General features: G+C 42.6%; 2 protein-coding genes across 6 annotated transcripts in view; both read left to right on the top strand.

Annotated features, from left to right (window-relative positions):
- The window catches only part of RAPGEF4 (Rap guanine nucleotide exchange factor 4), a 153,419-nt gene extending 144,941 nt beyond the window's left edge, over nucleotides 1–8,478 (top strand). For all 3 annotated transcript variants that reach the window (XM_032190242.1, XM_032190244.1, XM_032190245.1), the window contains 2 exons: nucleotides 5,629–5,683; nucleotides 7,236–8,478. In XM_032190242.1, coding sequence (XP_032046133.1) covers nucleotides 5,629–5,683; nucleotides 7,236–7,363 — 183 coding nt within the window. In that variant the 3' untranslated portion in view covers nucleotides 7,364–8,478. The remainder of the gene's footprint in view (nucleotides 1–5,628; nucleotides 5,684–7,235) is intronic.
- Nucleotides 8,479–17,671: 9,193 nt separating this feature from the next.
- The window catches only part of MAP3K20 (mitogen-activated protein kinase kinase kinase 20), a 93,942-nt gene continuing 90,256 nt past the window's right edge, over nucleotides 17,672–21,357 (top strand). Inside the window, exons 1-2 of one of the 3 annotated variants that reach the window (XM_032189845.1) lie at nucleotides 17,704–17,750; nucleotides 18,127–18,291. The gene's annotated coding sequence lies outside the window, so the exon portion shown is untranslated. Of the gene's footprint in view, nucleotides 17,751–18,126; nucleotides 18,292–21,357 lie in introns of those variants that run through there. The other 2 variants (XM_032189846.1, XM_032189847.1) reach the window with 2 other exon arrangements.

The raw sequence follows: 21,357 nt of genomic DNA, 5'->3' as shown, positions 1-21,357 counted from the left end.
GAGGTGGGTCCCTCCATCTCTCATGTAAGCACAGTGATGAAACCAAGAGCAGCCTCTGGCATCATGTCTGCATTCTCACCACAGAGCTCTGATCCCGACAGCTGATGTGCTGCTGACAACTTTATTCCTGTAACTGGCAGCCAAAAGTAGAAGTTTGATCTAGTGGCATCCCTTCAGCTGAAACAGCGTCCTTTAAATCTTTAATGTTTCCTGATGTTTCTGTTATTATTTATATTAAGTGATGTATCTTGAAACATGCAGGAGCTGTCAGACAGTGTCTGAGCCAGGAGTTTTCTAAGTGCCAGAAACAGTGAGGCCTGGTTTCCTAAACATTTGTGTATCATGGCTGCCTGAGCTCTGCTCAGAGCTTTCCTCGTGGCTGGGGCATGTGTGGTTTCTTCATTGCTGGGGAATTCTGTGTGAATAGGCTTTTGTCATAACGTAGGAACTTGCACTACAGCTTTTTCCCTGAAGGAGACAGAATAAGAGGCCACTTTCATGATCCTTCTCTTCTCCACAGCCATGTATTTTCACAGAAGATTGGTAGGAACTTTATTTCAGTTAAAAACTCAGGGCTTTTTTTTCAAATTGGACAAAGCGATTTAGAGAAGGGGAAAACACACAGTTTGATGTTACACCGCATTAGCCTTTTTTTTTTTTTTTAAAAAAAAAAAAAGTCAAGCTATAAAGGAAAGGAACCAAGTCAATTTTTTCCTGCTGTACTTTCCTATAAATAAGTCTTTTCGGAGGTGTAGTGGCAGAACTGTGTTAGTAATGCTACAGAGCGTTACTGAGTTTTACCTGCTGCTACCTTTGTAACTGCCTGCTCCTTCTTCCCTTTCCCTGGATCTAGTGACATCCACGGATGCCTCTTATTCAGAGGAGGCTGTGAGGAATAGGAGGGCAAGGAAAGCTAGCCAGGGAAGAGAACATCACGTGTGGTAGAGCCACAGCTATGTGTAAACAGGGAAGTTTGTAGGCTGACCCATTTACTCTGTACAAGATGTGGGCAAGCAATATTTAATGTGTCAGAAATATGTACGCTCTTTGTATTTACCTGTGCACTTTGCTATGTCACTTCATTGCATTAAGCAGGGAGGCAGGGTAGGGGGGAGAGTGTGGAATGGTGGAAACTAGAATTTCGCCTTAAAATCCAGCCTGGAACATGTTACGCTTTTGTCAGTAAGTAGACAGAAAACTAAATTACTGGTATTAGCAGTATAAGTGTTTGGTTAAAAGGCTTTGTCTTCAGTACCAAACAAGACATGCTTTTAGAGCAATATTGAAGTTCTTTTACTTATCTCACTGTAACAAACTGATAAAGAGAAGCTGTTTCCACCATGATGTTGCTCAGATGTGCCTTATAGGTTGGTGTATATTCCTTGACCTTGTGTGGTAAAAACTACCTGCATCTTTTCTCCACTAGTGAATTGGTAGTAGCCATTAATTATGCACATTGCTTTAGAAAACCCATATTTTAAAAATTGAAAACACAGATGTCATAGAGGAACAAGGAATAAACAGAAGTTTTTAAAATACTGCATTTGTAGTTTGTCAGGTTGAGAACGTTTTGTGATCTGCAAGCAGGTGAAAGAATGGTAAAAGATGGCAGTAAATAGCAAACACAGTTTGTGATCTGGAATACACATTTAACTTTTAGCTCTCATCAGGTGAAGGAGAACCTCCAAAACTGTCAGTTGTATTAGTTCCTGTAAACTGTATGATTTTACACATACAAGACAACCTGCAAACTGCGCTTTTTTCTCTACTTCAGCAGAGTAATCTTGCACTCAAACTGCCACTAATGAATTTTGAATTCACAGAAAGATATGCAGTTACTTCGGAACTTACCAGTGTCATTTCTCAAATCATCAGACAGCCTGAACAAAGATCACTTTCCGTGGCACCATCTCCACATAGCTGTACCGTGCAGCATGTCTCAGAAGCGGCACCTGTAGAGGGAGCAGATGTCACAAATGAGCTCTGAAACTGCTGACCTGCCATGGCAGCACAAGACAGTGCCATGATGCTGGTCACTGATTCTTCTTTTTGTCAAACCTCTTCACCCTTCAGGTGTGAAATGAGGATTAGAGAATCTGTGCGTATTGGTTTTCGGGTTTTGTGGAGATGAACAAAAGGGAATTCACACTCTGATCCTTATGCAAAAAAGGGCAAACATTCTTTCATTTTTGGAACATAAAGATTATGCAAAAAGTGTGTGACTAAAGCCCTTAGTAGTTTTCTATGGCATATATGAATATTTATAACATTTTAAAACCTCAGCTTGGAATGGATTAGAAGATAATGTGCTGGCCTGCTGCCACCATTCCAGACTGCGTAAAACTTGAAAGGGTATTGTTGTGTATATATATAGCATGCTAGTAGTTGCAGTTGCTTGTTATATTATGCAGTCGGTTCTATTTCAGAAAGATACATATTTAGGTTTGTATGGCTTCTTCGTAATGGTCTGTCTTAGCACAGTGAGTAAACAGAGGTTAATTTTTTCAGGTATTAACTAGATGTAATCCTCTATTTGAAGAAATAGGAGGATAAAATAAGAAGAAATAAGGAGTTGGCAATTGAACTTCTGTTTGACCATTTTCTCTACATGTTTCCAGTTTTCTTGCATCAAAAGAAGAGAATCCAACTTAATCTGCATGATTCAGGGAGGGAAATTCGTTTTCGCTTCATGTGCTGTTATTCCATCCAATTCACACCTTCTGAAGAGGAACTCTTTGGGACTTATACTAGAAAGTACAATAGCCCTTGCAAAAAGTAATGTGAAAGGAGCTCTTCAAGGATGCATAATGCTCCAGAATCTCCCCACTGGGTTGTGATGTTCTTTTCTGGTCAAAGATTCTCCATTTATTCTGCATTAACACCCACTTCCTTATTCCTTTGTGTTTCATCATTGCCAGCATACTTCTGAATGCACAGATTGAATAAGATTATCCTCAGGAATAGGCAAAGTAACTCCTTAAAATGAAGCCTTTCAGTCAACTGAAGAAAAACAGGCTGTTCAACCCTTAACCAGAAGTCAGACAAGTTCATTGCCACTTCTGTTCTCCTTGCCTGGAACAGTCCATATAATGAGAAATTTGGAAACAGTGAGAACTTTTTTAAACCTTCACTACACTCATTTGTCCTTCAGTCCAGTACAGCATTACAATACCTATTCTGAATGCTATGCTTTTTCAAGAACAAATTTCCCACATAAAGAAAACAAAGAGTAAAATGATTCAGCAGAACAGTCATGTTTGCAAAATCTTAATTTTTCATTTAAGAAACTTAATACTAAACTAATGAAACACTGAGCATACAGTCTAGCTTCAAAGATGATTGTGAAATGAGGCTTTAAAACCTAAAAAATTACCGATATGAAAAATTAGGGTGTATATTGACAGCCTGTTTAGAAAACACATCAAGCAGCACCAGCAGTCTCCATAAAAATGAAGTGTTCTTAGGAAAGCTACCCTTTAAGTCAGACACTCTTGGCACATCATCAGGTTAGCTGGTCCAATTCAACTTCATGATCTTTCCTTGAAATAGTTATTTTAGAGGAGTATTTGCTGAAATTATGTGAGTCAAAACAGCAGCAACACATAACAGTCAGAGACAAATATGAATCTACAGAGTTATGAAACATTCATGTTTTCATGTTCATGTTGCTTTGATTGTCATTTTGATTGGGTTAGACTTGAAGAACCAATGCTAATATGCAGTGCATTCTGTCTCAATCCAATATTATAATGGGTGCTTATCTTTGAGTATTTAAGAGGTTCCATCAAAGTCAATGGGGCCTCATTCACATGCTTAATGCTAAGCACATATGAGAATGTTTGCAATGTAAGTGCCTTAGAAAATCTGTTTATTAATAATAAAGAGATATGAAAATTAACATAGTATAAAAATGACTCTTACGTGAAATCTATTTATTTTCCACATGTTAATCCATATAACTTTAGGAAAAATATAAGCAGACTCATCTGAATTCCTGTGATCTTTTGGAAATTTGCATTTTAGAATTAAAATACTTTTACATCACTTTCAGAGTGACTACATTTCATTTGATTATACAATGTATAATCCACAAAAACACGGTATGCGTATCAGCAGTATTTCTAAAGCTGACCAGCAGCCACGATCGTTCTGGGACTTGACAATGTTTAAGGTTATTCAGCATGTATGTTTGTAAGGAATGTCTTACATTGGTGCTATCCATTCCTTGAATGGCATAAATATCTAATTTAATCACTTTCACATAAGATTATGATTGAGTATGAATTTTGAAGGGCATGTACCCTCAGTTTTACTGTTTGCTAGTAAGAAATGTCATTCTGTTGTGTCAATACTTACAACCACCTTGTGAACCTCACACAAAATTTCAAGAAGGTATGAAGCAGCCTGATGAGAGTGTGGTGTGTTAAAACAAGTAATTGTGTTGTAATTGTTTGACCATATTAAAGCACTTAAACAAACATTAGGCTGTGATTTAGCTTTTCCCTCCTCTGCAAACTTAACCTAAGCAAAAGAAACTGAAACAACCATCATTCTTAAAGCAATGAATAAGTCAAACAGTCTAGCTAAGGGAATTCAGTTTTAGTGATGAAGTTTCAGTTTATTTGGTATTGTGAAGAACAGCTAATTCTTCTTGGCACCAGTGGGTCTATTACCTGGGTGGTGTCAATCACACAAACAAGTTAAAATTTTGCAGTCCAGAACTAAATCTGAAATGTTTCACTTCATGACTTGGTTTCCCTTGTTCCTAAAAAGTACTGTAAAATAGAATCTGATTTATCAGATAAAATATATTGAATATTATTTTCTTAGCTGAGTGAGTGAAGTGATGTTTTATTTATGGAGGAGTGAGCACAGCCAAAAGCGATTAAAAGTGAATTCTGCTTTTTTTGTGAGTTGCCAATAGGAGTATCCACCAAATATGGATCTGCTTGTCATATTGGATTAGATACACATGTACAAGCTATCATGGTCTAACAGGTCTGTTTGATGAAACTTGCCCACAGGGCCACAGTCCTAACTGTGTCCTTCTCACATGTGAATCGAGCACGCTTCCAGAAGGAATTGGTGAATATAGACCTTCACCTGTTTGTTTGTTTTGTTTGTTTGTTTTGTTTTTGTTTTTCCTGTCATTTTCAAGGAGGGCTGCATTTCAAATTCAAACTGATATGAAATATGAAAGCTCTGTAACTGGTGACTATGGTCTAGAAATGCCCTTGTTAGGAACTGACGGTTTTAAAATGAAAAGGTGTTACATACTTCAAGTCATTGTATATGATATTCCTTTTACTTTTTAATATGGGAAGATGGTATCAAAGAAATGCACATTGAAGGGGATGATTTTCATTTTTAGTTAAGGCCTTTTATAGCATCCAAGCAAGGGAAAGGGTTCTCTGAGTGCATGTAAATTACACTCATGCTCATTTAAAGCCTGTGTAAATGCAAATCACACCCTACATATGAGGGTATCAGCATTAAAATTATATTTTCATTCATATGACTGCTTTTATTGGCATATGTCTTCACACTCAGGCACAGTTAGGTGCTTCGTTTAAATGATGATGAAATACAGTGCTTGTTCCCTGATTGCATCCCATCTTTTCTTTCCAGCGCATGATTGCCAACACTGTCAGGACGGTGAAATTCTGCCGAAGCCAATCTTTCAGTAAGTGTATTACAACATCTGCACAGTCAGCATTATCATCAGTAGCTACAGTAATTGCAACTAATTCTGTGTGTAACAGAACTGAAAAGCCTGGTTTCCAGTGAATCTTCCCTGTTTGGATCCTCCAGTGTTTCACTTGGGTGAACCATCCTTCAGGAAGCTCTAATAAGCTCTTTCTCTTCCATCTCTATTCAAAGAATGTGAAGGAGCTATGTATCTGTGAGGTCTCTACACAGCCATCAAATTAGTATAGGTTGAAATTAGCCACTGGGCTCAGCAGTGGTTGAAGTGAGGCCAGCAGACAGAAGCACACAGGTAAATGCAAGATGCTTCCTTGCACAAACCCTGTTTTTATAGGAAACCAGGCCGGAAACATGACATTATAGGTGATGTAACTGCCTAAGGTGATGAACTGAAAACCTGTTTGTCAGTATAATTATCAGAATTTACGTGTGGCCAGGTATGTAGACAGCACGGTGTGATCAAACAGGCTTGCTCCGCAGGTCTCGTCCCATCTCAGTGCACTCTGAGACCCAGTCCACACTGGCACTGCATTCCCCAGTGCTTCATTCACTTTGCCTTACAGCAGCCTTCCTCCTTCTCAAAGAACAGAATAAATAGTGTAAAAAATACTTCTTCTTTTTTTTTTTTTAATTTTTCTTTTCATCTGGGTCAAGGCTTAACTCTAGAATATCAAGTTAAGGGAGCTGTTCTTTTTCTCCAGCTACAAGGTTTTTCTGGCTATGCGTCTTTTAATTTCAATGTATTGAGCACTAGTGAGATCTCCACATATAAGTTACTTAGAAATTGAAGTGGATTTTCACTATATGTGATATAACAAAATGTCAGTAGATAGATGTACTGTGTCTAAGTCCTCTTTTTTTGTGTGTGTGTGCATTTATTCAGTAGATGCTTCAGTGTCTTTCACTTGAAGAAATTTTTTAAGTTACCTATCATGTATTTCATTAAATTGTAGGCTGTGCACTTGGAGGCTGAAGATACTCAAATCTGAAGTCAGTGGTATTTCATAGTTGTTGTGGGAGGAGATATAAGGCAGTTACACTAAGTACTGTGAACAGGTAGTAAACTTAGTCTTGAATGGGGCAAGCCACTAAGCAATACAGTGTTATACAAATATTTAATACTGAGATAGAAATATTTCATGAAAGGAGGCTTAAATCAATTATATATTTTTGTACCAGTGTGAACGCTGCTGGTTCAAAAGCAGATAGCAAGCTTTAAATCATGCTAGTTAGCTGTAGACTTTATAGCTATTGACTGGTAAGGTGATGTATAAAACTGCAACCAAGGGCCATCAATTTGAGCAAATGTAGCCAAGGATATCTGGGAGGAAAAGTTAATTTGTGGGGGCAGTAACCAGAAAGACTATCAGATATGAAGGAAAGGTTTCAAAGAGAGAGATTTCTAAATATTTTCTTTTTAACTCACCAGGATCTGGTGTTTCCTGTGACAGCTTGTAATGAGTTATGCATTCTGTTCAGGCATTTGTTCGTTTAAGTGTATCAATCCTACATCATTTCTCTTTCACCAGATCCTGACGCAGCCCTAACTAATAAGAACCATCAGGATGTTCGGAGCTATGTGCGGCAATTAAATGTGATTGACAACCAGAGAACTTTATCACAGATGTCTCACCGACTAGAGCCGCGTCGGGCATAAACATTTGAGGCAATGATGAGAAATGATCTTTTATCCTGTCAAGGTCACTTGTTAAGAACTTCACTTTCTCCGCTACTGCACTGCCACTGCGAAAATAAGCAAAAACATATTCTTAAGGTCTCAGGCAATGTACAATGTACCAGCCTGTCAGAGAGCTTTGGCTGAGGAAGAATATATGCACTGTAGCTCTAAAGGTGGCCATATTGTGTAATTTTAATTCATTTTAATGTGTAGTAAAGAAAAAAAATGCAAAAAAGATGAAATAGTGAAAAATGCACAAAAGGCTTCTTACAATTTTAAGGGTGACAGTGTTTTTCTCTCTAGCTAAAAATTTATATTTTATGATTTATTGTTTAGGTCAGGACAAACACTGATTATCAGTTTTGCTTGCCCGGCTACTGTTGACCTCAGTATAAGATGTGCGTAAGCATCTGATGAAAGTGTAACTTCAAGAGAGGTCCAAGGTACAATGCCATTCAGAGAACAATTTAAAATATTTCCATTTGAAATAGAACAGATACTAAGAAAAATTTCTAATCTTACTCATACTGCCTAGTACTGCAAGCAGTGTGGCCATTTCAGAAAACTGACAGGACTGAAAATATTGTGAATGATAAATAGATTACTCTGTGTTTACATTTTACTTCTTTTTTTAACTATCAGGTTTTTACAAAATTCCATTATGAATTATTAAGATTGTCAAAATCAATAGCATAAAGGTAGCAAAAGACTGGTTCAAAAAGAGCACAATATGCACAAACAGATTTCAAGAGAACAGTTTCCTGGACATTAAAACCTTCAAGTTCAGCTATAATTAATTCTAGCTGGTTAACACATATTTTCTGGTCTTAAGCATTTACAACTATCTTAATTTTCAGCCAATTGTTTTGCACTTTCAATAGACTGTAAATAAATGTTAATTCATTATGTTCTAGAGTATTTATTTATGTAATAGCTATTGTGCAAAAATAATTACATTTTATTTATTTTCTTTAGCATGTTATGAAGTGCAGCTTTTGTCTTTATATTTTGTGTGCATTTCACGTGTAGGAATTGTGTGATGTATGTTTTCTGTAAATAACATACAGTACCTTATTAAACATAATTGCTGGAAAGGTTTAGTCGCTGGCCTTATTTGCACTTTCAGCCCCATTTCTGCATAAATCCCAATGCTGCTAGTTGGCAGACACAGTAAACTTCACTTGTCTCTTGTTGGCCTTGAAACTGCATTTAGCCTACATCCATTTTGGTACAGATGGCCAACGTAAACCCAGCCAGATCCACCCCTGCCGCGGGAGGTGGCAGTCTGGCAGTGCTGCAGCACTACAGTTTTACTAGCCATTTTGTTTAGAGTTTCCAAGGAGGGCCCTGACGCTCCCATGTAAAGACAGAAACCATTTACATTGGAAAGGTTTAAATGAAGAAGTGATGTATTCGTAATTTCATTTATCTAATTTGTCTGCCTCATTCATAGATGTGAACACGCCAAGGTACCTATCTTGGACAGGATTTTACCTCAAGCTGGGGCCTCAGCTAATGTGGTGCTTGAGAGGCCTCTGGCTTCTGCCCCCTCGGGGCAGTACATGGGGTCCTGGAGCCATGAGGTGATTCGGCATCTGCCTTTCCCGCCAAAATCCTTCTAGCTGTATTGCTGCCGTGCAGGCAGTTATGGGGCCAAGTGGGTGCCCAGGGAGTGGTGATGTTTGCATGGCAAAAGTCTTCCTATCACATTCACACCAGCTCTGCTCAGGGAAGTTGGATGTCATAAAGCTAATTAAGCCTGAAATTAGAAGTTGCAATGATTACTTCATAATTAAGTTTCAGAGATGACCTCATTGATACATTCTGTGTTTCTGCTCAGATGCAGAGTATATTTTTTTGGAGTTGACCAGGGTTGTGTGGAGTCCAAATACACATAAAGTTTTGTTTATTTATAAAAACAGTTTAATCCTATTGGTCAAAACATAAATTCTACAAAAGCTGAAGGTCACCAGGGAAACGCTGACACATTAGACCACTAGCTGTTCTGTACCTGCATTCTGCAAAGGAAAGAATTACACAGTTAAGAAATATTCTGCAGCATGATGACATAATTTATTTTAGCTTTGCTGTCTGACTAGAAGTTCAAGATGATTCAGAGGAAAACCAGCCAAATACAAAGACAAATTTCTGTCTTATTATTTCAAGTGAGAAATATTTCTTATTTCTCTTTGTACTGCCCTGTGAGTATACTTCATATAGCTTTCTTAGATGCAGAACCTTCTCAGAAGCAAAGTATGCGTTAGAATAAACCATAGGGACAGAATTAATTTGTAAGATGTTATTATCTTTACAATCAATTCATAACATTTGTGAGTTCATGATTTTATTTGTTCCAGATTTATTCCTATTGTTTGGACTTTCATTTATTTCTGTGTTAACTGGTTTATAAAGCTGCCAAGTTTCAGATTGGCTCTACACATAGGCTGATTCTTCATCTGTTTAATATGTTTTTATCCCTTCTATTTATTCTTTATTCCTTAGAACCTCTAACTGTTTCACGTATCTGTTGCCAAACAGTCTCTATCACGTAGATACATCCCAGTGACACAGAGTTTTTATGGTGTTTCCGTATCAACAAATGAATGCAGTTTACCTACCTCAATGAAACTGCTATCTGGCATTTTTAAATTTTCCAATAAAGGGTGCTGTATAAATAACAAGTGTTGCTATCTGTGCATATAACTCAGTCAAGTGGCTCAGATAGTTGCTATGGTGCTGATCACAGTCTACATACCTAGAGATTAAATGAATAAAACTACCTTCTGGCTCTGGGATCCGTAAGGGGCTCCTCTCGCTCCCTTTGTTGACTTTACAACGGGAAGGCAGCTGTTGATCCATTGGTCTTGCAGCCTGAAGCCTAAGTGACTGTCGCAATAGCGTGAAGAATGAATAGGAACTCAGGAAACATTGAAATGTCAAAACACCAATACCACCTTCATCCTGTGCCTGCAGCCACAGGTCACAACTGGAAGCTAAGGGATTCCCCTTTCCCACTTGCCAGCCCCAGGGTGAGGCACTGTGCCCACGTGGCCAAGCAGAAGAGGCACAGGCAGCCTCCAGGACTGCGCCACTGATGATCTACGCTGCTTTAGTTTCAGCGTGCCGCTTGGCCAGATTTCAGCTCGTGCCAACTCACACTGCAGGAGAGTGTCTGGGCACTATCTGGGGGAAGCATGCACCATAACCTGCCACTGCTGGGGACTAGTGAAGTTGTAGATCTTGCAGAGCTGGGATGATGACACCTTGGGCATTTGGGAAAACATGTGATAGGGTCCCACTGACACAGCTTTTAGCTAAAGCAGCAGTACAGAGCACAAACAAACATCTCTTCTAAGGGCTACATGGCCTAAAGAGTCACAAGATCGATTTCTCCCCTCCCCGGCATGTTTCCCTGTTGTAGTTTTGTTAGGATTTGTTGCTCTTCTCCATGCCCAGCCTTGGTGCTGGTCTTCACTAGGTAGAACCATGGAACAAAGGGTAAATCCGAGGAGGCTGAGCCCAACATACCAGGAAGCTATTGCTGTTTGGTATAGGCAGGATCCAGACACCTTGTTCTAACCTGATCAGCTGTAAAGACAAGTAAGTGCCAGACAAAAGAGTTCAAATGTATTTGCAGGACTCCTACACATGGAGGGTTTGTTTTTTTTCCTCCTAAGGAAAATGCTGTGAAGGCGCACAGCCACTGCAGACTGAGTACAAAGAGAGAGACAGAGACAAAAAAAAAAAAACTCTTTTCAAAGAGACAGTGGCAAAACAAGCTTTTAAGTACAAGAAGTTTAAATACAATTTAGAAATCTTACAAAATAAGTCAGAAAGAAATCAAAAGGTTTAACCTGCAGGGGTACCAAAAGAGATAATGAATTTTGCTTCAAAAAGAAAAATTTAACAAAATGTAACGGCAGAAAATTATAAGTCTAAATTGTTAACGTAGCTTCTTAGTAAGGTCAACTGCATAATATACAGTACCTTAACCTCTTCCAGCAATTTTTAAACACCATGCAGCTTAAATAGACTACTTCTGAATTCAGCAGTATTTCTTCTGGGAGCTCTGAATGCAAATCAAGAGGTAATAGTGGAAGAAAATTAAAAGATGTGCTATTCCCATTTCATTTTTTGTACTGATAATAAGGAAAGCAGCATAGAGAGTGATATGGCAAAGTGAAACTCTAACTTGAATAGCCTTTCTTTCACTGTTAATCTGAAATGCATTACACCTTGCCTTTTCAAATAATCATAATGTTCTTTACTGTGTCCTGCATTAAAGTTTAGCAGGCACAAGCAGCAGCTGTCACCAGAGGTCAATGCATTAGCAATCAAAGAAAATAATGACCAGATTAAAAAGTTATCATTAAAATTACTAAACCAGAAACTTCTCTAGCAGACTAAGTTCAGCTCAGCACAAACACCCAGTGGATCTCTGCCTCCACCCGTTCCTGCCCTTGGCTGGGCTGAGGGAGGCCTGGGGAGGCCGGGGGACCCCCAGGCACAGCAGAGGCATCCCCCAGGCACAGGCACTACCCATCCCAGCCAGCACAGCTGTAGGACAAGGGGACTCCCCGACACTGTTAGCAGCTAAATCCTGATTCCCAGCTTCTCCCCATGGCAAGATGCCATGGTCCGTGTGTTAACCAAGCACCTGGGGTGCATCCTCCTTACATTTACCTGAGTGCCATCCCACAGCAGGTAAGACTCGATCTTATTTCATCTGCCCGGAGCACTGTTTAGCAAGCAAATGCTGCTCTCACACTGTGCCTAACTAAGGAAATAACTTGCAAGTTCCCAAAGGAACATGATCCAACCATGGTCTTCTGGTCCTGGTGGCTTATGGCTCCAGAGATGGGGGGACTACTGCGAAAAGGAAGATTCTTGAAATTAAATGGGCAAAAAAAGAAGAGCATGCACTGCTACAAAACCTACCACGTACACCTAACTGCTGAGGGATATTTCACAAAGGGTTGGTTTTTAATAGGCTCGGCAGTCAAAGGTAATTTTTGAATTCCGAAAAAACTCAGAAAACTACATGAAAATGCATAAAGAATGCATAATTACCTAGGCAAATTGGAATATTTTTCTTGGAAACTCCATGTAATGAAAATGTGACACACAGGGGTACTGGTAGAGACTGACCTTTTATTTCCTGGCCCTAATCCATTTGGGTCAGAGTGACAAAAAGCTAAGCCTTTGTCACATGGCAGGGGTCAGCGAGTTGTGTTTAATTTTTTTCCTCTCTTTGCTTTCAAATGCAAATAAAGCACATTACCAATGAAAATAATGATTGTAAATGAATACCTCAATTAAAGTAAATTTACATAAAGATACGTAGGATAGAGGTGGCAGTAGATATTCCAACATCCTACCAGACAATAATCCATTTCTTAATCAACTTCTGTCAATAATCATAAGCTTTCTGCTCTCCATGGTTTCCTCATTATAACACCACCTCTTGTGTTTTTAAATAGTTCTTTCTTCAGATGCTGTCCGAGCCAGCAAGTGAATCTGCTAGCTGCATTTGCCGACTCTTTGTGGTTTTTCACAGGTGTACATTATTTCTGCGCAGGAGTACCCTCGGCAGCATTGTGGCTGTTCTCAGATAACAGAGAGCCAGTGTTGCCTCAGGTTTTCTTTAGATGTCCTCATTCTCTGTAGGTCTGACCCTTGAGGGCTGCGGTACTGGCAGGTTGCTGCCGAGCGTCTGTTTGAAATCTAACATTTCCTTCCATTTGTAATTCCTGCCCTAATGTTTCTCCTGTTCTAGCTGTCTGGCATGTAACTCTTTTGTGATGCTCCTGACCAGTTAGCATGGTTTCCAGAAACTAGTTAGTGGTTTGCACATTTTTTTTTTTTGTGTTTTTTTTTTTTTTCCCCTCCTGTCACAACTAGCTGTTGTTAATAGTGTGCTAGTTTTGGGGGGGGTGGGAAATCACATTTTTTGAAAATACAGGCAGAGGAACTGAGATGATATAGCTAAACAGATTCATCAAGAATAAGTGCTTTTCTGAGGCAGTCTAATATCTGATATTATGGACATTTTCTAGTCTTATTTTATCATTAAACTCAAAGAGAAAATGATGTGATGTTCAATATACGTATTTGTTTCTAATTAATGTACTCTAGATTAAACAAGCAGCAAAAAATGTTAGCTTGTAGTATATCATTAAAAAGAGCTAATACTCTCTGTCAATGGTGGCCAAAGTTTTCATGATTTCATTTGCTGCCTTTACTTTCCAAGAAAAGTAAATGTACTAAATAGTAAGATATTAACTAGAGTTAATAAAGAAAACTAATCAGCTGTTGAACCTTCTGTGTTGACATCTTCCTCATGGTAGAATTGTGCCTGCCTCTCCCCAGGCCCACTGCAACCTGGAAAACATCACGGGGGAAATCAAGGCACTGCTGTTTCAGTGGAGCTTGCCATGGTGTGGACTGGAAAACACAAATGGGCACAGCAACAATAGATTTAGTATAGTTTAAAGCAAGGGAAACAGTGTTAAACTGTATTACATTTCAGAGGAAAAAAAAATGCGGAAATTAGAGCAACAAATTAAATCTATTGGACCACAAAATTTAATATAAGAAGGAGTACTAAGCCATTATATATAATTAAAAACGTGTAATGAAATGGTAACTGAGCAGAGTCCTAGTGATTGGATTACAGCCGAGTATAATGATCAGCTAAAAATTGTGGTGCCAGTAAAAGCCAAGTAAATCATTCTCATAAAACAATCAGGAAATGTATTTCTTGATAATATTTTGCCATCTCATTGCTATCTCACCGTTAACAATATTGACATTTTTGTAGAAGTTATATGTACTTTTATACTGCACACATGCCAGATCGAATGGCAAATACAGTGTGCAAGCTCTGACCTGCCAATTCTGAAAAGGATTATGCACAAAGCATGTGTTTGATCCACACAAAGTATGTGCTTACAGAAGTCACTCCTGGAACAGAAGAGATACCCATCACCTGCAAGGCTCCTCTGACATAGTAATGCCTGTATTTTATAATTCTATTTTGTATTTAATAATTTTATAATTAATTAATAATTAATATTTTATAATTGTATGTTAATAATTTCATACAGGCACTTTCACATATTCCTTATTTTGCTCTCTAATACAAGAAATGGATGAGAAAACAGCGGCAGAACAAAATACCAGCTGTGTGGGACTGCAAGACCCACGATCGTTATTCCAGGCTCTATCTTTCTTTACACCCCAGGAGCAGCTGATAACCACAGGAACAGCAAAGACCGGGCTTCTGAGACAAACAGGAATCGTGGTCCTTGCTGCGTGGGCATGGGGGTGCATCTGGTGCCAGCTTGGTGTTTGTGGGCAAACCATCTCCATGCCATTTGCAGTGGGAGGGAGACAAATCTAAAGGTGACTCCTATGATTTTCTACCACAGTAGTCCTGGAGCTCTCTGACTCCATCAGAAAGACCACATGCAGCTTCTTTTGGGTACAAGCACCACACAAGTTCTCCTCCAGTCATGAAGAAGAGCTGCTGTTTGCGTTTTGGGTGCAACAGCAGAAGTGAACGCTGGCAGCCCATCTCCACAGTACTTCTAAGTACTGAGCCAGTCTTGAAGGAGAATTGAAAAATACAGAGCAGGTGTCCACCTCCAAATTATCTGTCTCAAGTTTCATGTACAGTTTAAGCTGGCATAAACCTCTGTGACTGCTAAAAAAGCACTTCCGCGCTCCGTCCCCTGTCAGCTGCTCTCCCCCTGTGCGCTGGCATGAGTCCTTGTGCAATAGCCCGTTGACCTGAATTCAGACACTGAGCTGGGGAAAGTGATTTCTTTTCCCCGAGATCTCCACAGCCCACTTCACCACAGGGCCATGCAAAAACCCTGCTGGCACAAGGCTGGAGGCACTGCAGCACCAGCGGGAGCAGGGCTGGCTGGGCAGCGGAGGGGTGTGACGGCTGCTATTGGCAGCCGGGGTGATTTAAACCACCTGGATGTATGCATGAAACTGTATTTTCCATGCTGAAAGGCAGAGAGACGTCACTGCATGCCCAGTGTGGCAATGAGATGTAAAGAGACAATTCTTAGGAGTCCTTCCAACTCTGAAATGCAGTTAAGAGTTGCTAGAGCTGCCCTTCTCCTGCCCTAGTTGTTGTGGCTTCACAATAACATTTGTTAGCTTTTAAATATTTTCCTTTTCTGCCTGTTCTACATGCATTGAAGCCTGAGTTTGGGATGAAGTTCTCCAAAGCTAATCCAGTCTGAATTTTCTACACAGAAAGGGGAAAATAGTGGTACCACCACATGCTGGCTCACTTTAATTTGCTGTTTCAACATGTGAAACTGCGACAACTCTGATTTCTTTTTTTACCTAATTCTTTAGTTCTCATGATAATGGAAAAAAAGCTTGAAAGTATCTGAAGACTCATTAACCAGAAAGCAGGAGGACCACAAACCCCAAAATGTACACTTAAAACCTTGCTTCAGTAACTAAAATACAAGTTTTATGATAGCTCACCACTTGGGTTTGCCAATACTCGCACAGTGCGGCATACGTACAGGCTCCTGCTCATTTGCTCCCTTGTCCTCTGATAGAGCAAGTGCAATTAAATATTTTGATCAGTGATACATTAGCAGCTCTTGGCGCAGACTCTGCACTCCTGCTCTTGGAGCAGGAAACATTAACCACCCCCGCAGTTTATGTTTTATCTTACACGCTACCGGAATAATCTATTTCTTTCTACAGCCGGGGCCTAAAGTCAGCCGTGATACATCCTGATGCAGCGCACACGCAGCCATGTGGACAACACGCCCCAGGCAAGAGGCCTCTGAACATGAGCACACTGCTGTCCACAGCAAATGCCTATGAATTGAGTGATTTAACATTTAAATGGATTTTAAAGTCATTTGACTAATTGGCAATTGCCTCAGACAGGAAGGATAAACATGTTAGTCACAGCGTTTAGGAGACTACGCAGCACCTCTCCTCCTCCAGAGCGTGAGTTTCATGTGATTCGCATTTGGTATTCGTGCTTTCATGCTGCAGTGCCTTGCACTGATTGGAGACTTCTCCAGGCTCACCAGCTGCCCCCTCACAAAGCGTGCACTCTAAGGTCAGAGGGAAAGTGCCCCAAAGCGCCGTACCAGCGCTTTGCAGCAGCAGAGCTTGCTGCCCTCCGTCACTTCTCATCCTGCCAGGAGAGCAGAGGGGAGGCCACCAGTGCATGCTGTTGGGCTTTCTCTTTGGGTACTTTCTGCACTGACTGCTTCGTGTCTTGGTAAACTCTGGTTAACTCTTGTGGAACACTTAAATAACGTGTTTTGTGCCCAGAAATGTGTACTTGTGCTCCACTGTTTTAACTTTTAACCAGCCTACCCCTTGCCTTGGGTAAAAGCCTCTGATGTTTGTGAGATCATTGGATTTGATTCACCGGTAAAGAGCATCTCTGTGATTCATCCCGATACCATCCATCGCCGCAATGTACGGCCATGTACATGATGCTGTGCACCTCCTCACCAGTCACTGCACTACGCAGCTGATTTTTATGCGGTGCACCAACACATCCACATAGCAGCAGTGTGATGTGATGTGATGTGATGTGATGTGATGTGATGTGATGTGATGTGATGTGAGGGGTAACAAGGGGTTGAGGCGCCAGCGGACCCGAAGCCGCCGTGCAGGCAGTGCTGGCCGCGCCGGGGAGCGTGGCAGGGCAGCGATGGGCCCTGCGCCGAAGCCTTCACGACGCCGACACGAGAAACGCGCCGTCACGTCCACGGGACGCGTCTGCCCCAGGACACCGATTCTGCTTGCCCCCGAGCCCTTTGAGTCACTTCCTTCAGACGTGACAGCCCGCTCCCCCATTCCCAGTCTCCCAAAAGCCTGCCGTGAGGGCACAGCACCGCGCTGCCACCGACACCCTCGGGTAGGGGCTGCGCTGGGGACGGGGGCCGCCTCCCCGCCTCCTGCCCGACCCGAGGCGGCCATCCGAGGGCAGCCGGGCCCGGGACGGGGCTGCACCTGCCCGTCGCGGCCCTCGGTGACCCGTTACGAGCCCACCGGTACCGCGGCTGTCCCCAGGGCAGGGGCAGGGGCAGGGGCTGCGAGCCCCCCGCCCCCGCCCCGTCCCCTCTGGCCCCGCGGCCCCCCGGGCGGGTGGTGCCGGGGCCGGGCGGCGCGGGGGCGGCGGCGGCGGCTCCCCGGCACGCACCGGAAGCGCGGGGGACGGGGCGGGAGCCGCGGTCGCGCCGGTTGCAGCCTCCCCTCCCCTCCCCTCCCCTCCCAGCCGCCCTCCCTCCCTCTGCGGCGCGCGGGCCGCGGCTTCGGGGTCGGCGCCGCTCGGGTCCCGCCAGCCCGGAGTCCCTCGGGGAAGGTGAGGGGCACGGCACGGGACGGGACGGGACGCGGCGGGGCCGCGCGTTGCCGCTCGGCCGCCGTGGCCGAGCGCGAAAGCCGCAGCGCGGCACGGCGTGTCGGGACATGGCGCTGTCGGGACATGTCGGCGCTGTCGGGACGGGTCGGCGCTGGGGAGGCGCGGGGCCGGGGCCCGTTGGTGTTGCTGCGGCGCGGTCCTCGGCATGGGGTCCCCCGGGCTGCGCTTCGACGTGCGGGGCTCTCCCCGCCCTCCTTTTCCCCTCTGAACTTGTAAAGTGCGCCGGCAGGCTCTGCCTCCTTTCTAATTCCTTTCTTCTACTTCTTTCCTTTTTCCCACTTTTGCCAACCCTGCCCACGCCTGTCCCTTTCCGCAGGACGCTTCGTGTGCGCCGGTGGGGAGCCGTCGGGGGGCCCGGAGCCGCCGCTTCTCTGAGCGCCAGGAGCAGGGGTGGTTGAAGGCACAGGGCGAGCTCTGAGAACGTCAGGGCTGCCCGTTGGCGGCACGCAGTTCGGTGTTTCCAGGACTTTGTCCTCAAATTGTAAGTCCACCGAAGCTGGCCTCTTCTGCCGGTGCGGCGCGCTGCAGGCGGTGGCAGCCCAGGAGCGCGGCGCTGGCCCAGGCGAGGGGGCGTGCAGGTGCTGCCACGACGAAGGCCGGGGTCCCGTGGCCACGGGTGGTGGTGCCCAGGTGGGGCTTTGCTGTCCCCTGGGCCCGCACACAGGTGTAAGTGCGGTGCCACCGCTGCCGCACCTCGTGCAGGTTCCTCCCGGTGGGCACCGCTGGCGAGGCACGCTGTGAATGAAGCGAGCGCAGCGGTGTTGCCCCGAGATAAAATGTTTTCTATTTAAAGAGAGGCGTTCAGACCCTTCGGCCTCTGCCGTTGGTGCAGATCTGGTTGAAAATAGAATAGTTTGTTTCCTGAAGTACTCAAATTATTTAAGCTGAGTTGAGGTCTTTTTCCTGTAGCACTGATGTCTATATAAATTCAAATAAAATTAGAAATCTTATTAATGGAAGTTGCACAAAGTTCTCGTGCTCTGACAAAGGCTCGAGTGTTGTTGCTCTTGTAGCCTAGGTAGGCAGAATGCTGCCCTGAGTCCCAGCATCTGCACTGCTGCTGCTAAATCGGATCAAGAAAGTTTAGGAAATCCAGGGGTTGTTGGTTTTATTTTAACCTATTGGCAGATTGAGATATATTGAGTTCAGGAGTGTGCAGGGAGTTTGTTTGTATCTTACCCATTAACAGCTCATAATATGATTAAAGGGTCTTTTATTTATAAGAACTTCTCTTTCTGCAATACCTCTTGCAGGTCGATATTACTACAACTCCATGTCAGTGTTCTTGTTAGAAAAGACAATGGTTAACTATATTTTGGCTTGGTTTTCTTTTAGTGTGTGTTTTCTTTTAGTTTGTTTTGTTTTTGAAGTCAAAATAAGTGTGCTGCTGCAGAAATCCAGGTTGGTATCTTCGAGGACTGTAGGCCATGTTGGATACAAAGGATGATTAGGATCTAAAAATGGATGGTCAAAGACCCTGGAAGCAAAAGGACTGTTTTGCCAAATAAGGAAACTTGGCACATTCTGCTGTGTATTTTAAGATAGCACAAGTGTAGTGTGCTACTACTTTATTGGCAATATGTTGGCAGGATGCCTTCCCGAAAGAAGCACTGAATCAGGCTTCGTGGAGTCACACAGTGAAGTGGGGGGAGAGAGTTACAAAGGCATTTCCTTGAATAAATTATAAAGGTTGTTTTTTTATTATTACTTTTTGAGTGATCGGATATTTAAAAAGCGTCAGGTGCACATGCAAGGTGTGGGATGCAATTTAAAGTTGACAGGCGTGCACCGAGCTGCAGTTACAGTACAGTTTGTGCTAAACTCTTCCCTTCCTCCTGTCTCTAACGTGCAGGCCCATCAGGGGAAGCCACCCATGCTCGGGGAGCAGTAGCTGAGTGACAAGCAGCAGGGCCTTCTGGTTTGTGCTGGAATATAGCAGAGTGCTGCTGAGTGGCAGTTTCCCTGCTGCGCAGCACTTGTTTTGGGCACTGGGGTACTGCTGACTGCATCCTGTTTCAGTACGTGAAGGTGCAGGGCAGTGCAGTTGTGCCAGTTGCTCTCCCAAAAATGCTTTAATTTCAAAAGGTCAGTAATGGCTCGTTGTAGGCGGTTTCACACACTCAGCATTTATATTACTGCATTGAACTGAGCATGGCTTAATACCTTGCTGGAAAGTGGCTCTGGGTAATAGCACCCTGTTAGTACCCTGCATGCTAAATACTGCCAGAGGCGGCTTAGATCTGTTTCGTTGTGGTGTGAAATGACCAGCTTCTAACGTCCTGCTCAAATAAGTTACTACAAGGAAAACAATCTACACAGGAGAAGGTGGTGATATTTCTTGCACGATTACAAGCTCATGTGACTCGTTAGAAATACACCTGAAGAGGCACAAGCTTATTTTTCCCCCAAAGATCCCACAGAAATAATTGCAATAACCAGCAATCAGATGATTTCTTCGAATACTTGTCAGTCAGTTTCTGAACTGTGACACTTTCACTGTATAGACAGCAAGCAACAGGGTCCCTTGCGGTGGCGTTCCCCATGCTAAATGGGCAGTAGTTGGGGAGCCTGAGCTGTGTCCCCTTGGAAGGGCAGCCCAATCCCTCCTCCCGCTGCGTGCCCGCTCAGCAGGAGCTGCCTGATGCCTCGCTGCGGCCCCAAGCAGGGGCTGCTCTCCAGGCTTGGAAAGCCTGCGGCCTGAAAATGTGCGACACGTGGGCAGAGTGATGCACTTGTTTTGGATAGAAGTAGAAGAATATGGAGTTTAAGGAAATACCAGATATTTTTCGTAACCAATGGTGTAAACTCAGATTGTTAAATATCTCTTAAAACACGGTGACAAGTTAATAACTGTGTGTGTAATTGTCACAAGCAGTTGTTACTCTAAACAGTTGTTTTCTCAAACATAACAAAGGGATTGATCCCTCTAATTGAGGATTAGCTACCTTGCATCAAGAAAAATGGAGTAATATTTAAACGGGTTTATTCTTTCATCTAGAGGAAGAAAACTGTATACCTGACTTAGGCTGTCATTAGTTACAGATCTCTCTTCATTTAGCATCGTGGGTAAATATCTTCCACTTTCTCTGGAAAAAAACTTCTGGGGGAACCTAATGCAAATCCATGAATCATTCTTTATATTATATTACTTACTGTATGCTGGTGACGGTAGCATCTGCATCTGACTATTGTAGATACATTTGAAAAGGTGTTTAAATAATGAACAGTAGCTTCTGCAAGTGCTTGTGTGCCAGGCACTGCACTGTAATTGCAGAAATGTTTAGGAATGGGTAAATTTTTAAACAGCAGGGAGGACACACAGAAAGGTACTTGCTTGCATTTACCAAGTGTCTGGTGTGGATTTTGTTCAATACTAGTAAATGTTGATGTCTGTTTTCAGTGAAATCTTAGAACAACGTTTAGTTCCATGCTAGTGTAACTTTCAAAAGTTAAATAATTCACTTGTTTGTATGCATAATTTGGTTCTTTTGGGTGAAGAGTAATTTAAGATAATTTGACAGCTTTTCAGAACTATTGAATTCAGATA

Source organism: Aythya fuligula, chromosome 6 (genome assembly GCF_009819795.1).
Source record: "Aythya fuligula isolate bAytFul2 chromosome 6, bAytFul2.pri, whole genome shotgun sequence".
Lineage (NCBI taxonomy): Eukaryota > Metazoa > Chordata > Aves > Anseriformes > Anatidae > Aythya > Aythya fuligula.
The sequence above is the reverse complement of the archived record's forward strand: the minus strand, read 5'-3'. Positions and strand labels throughout refer to the sequence as shown.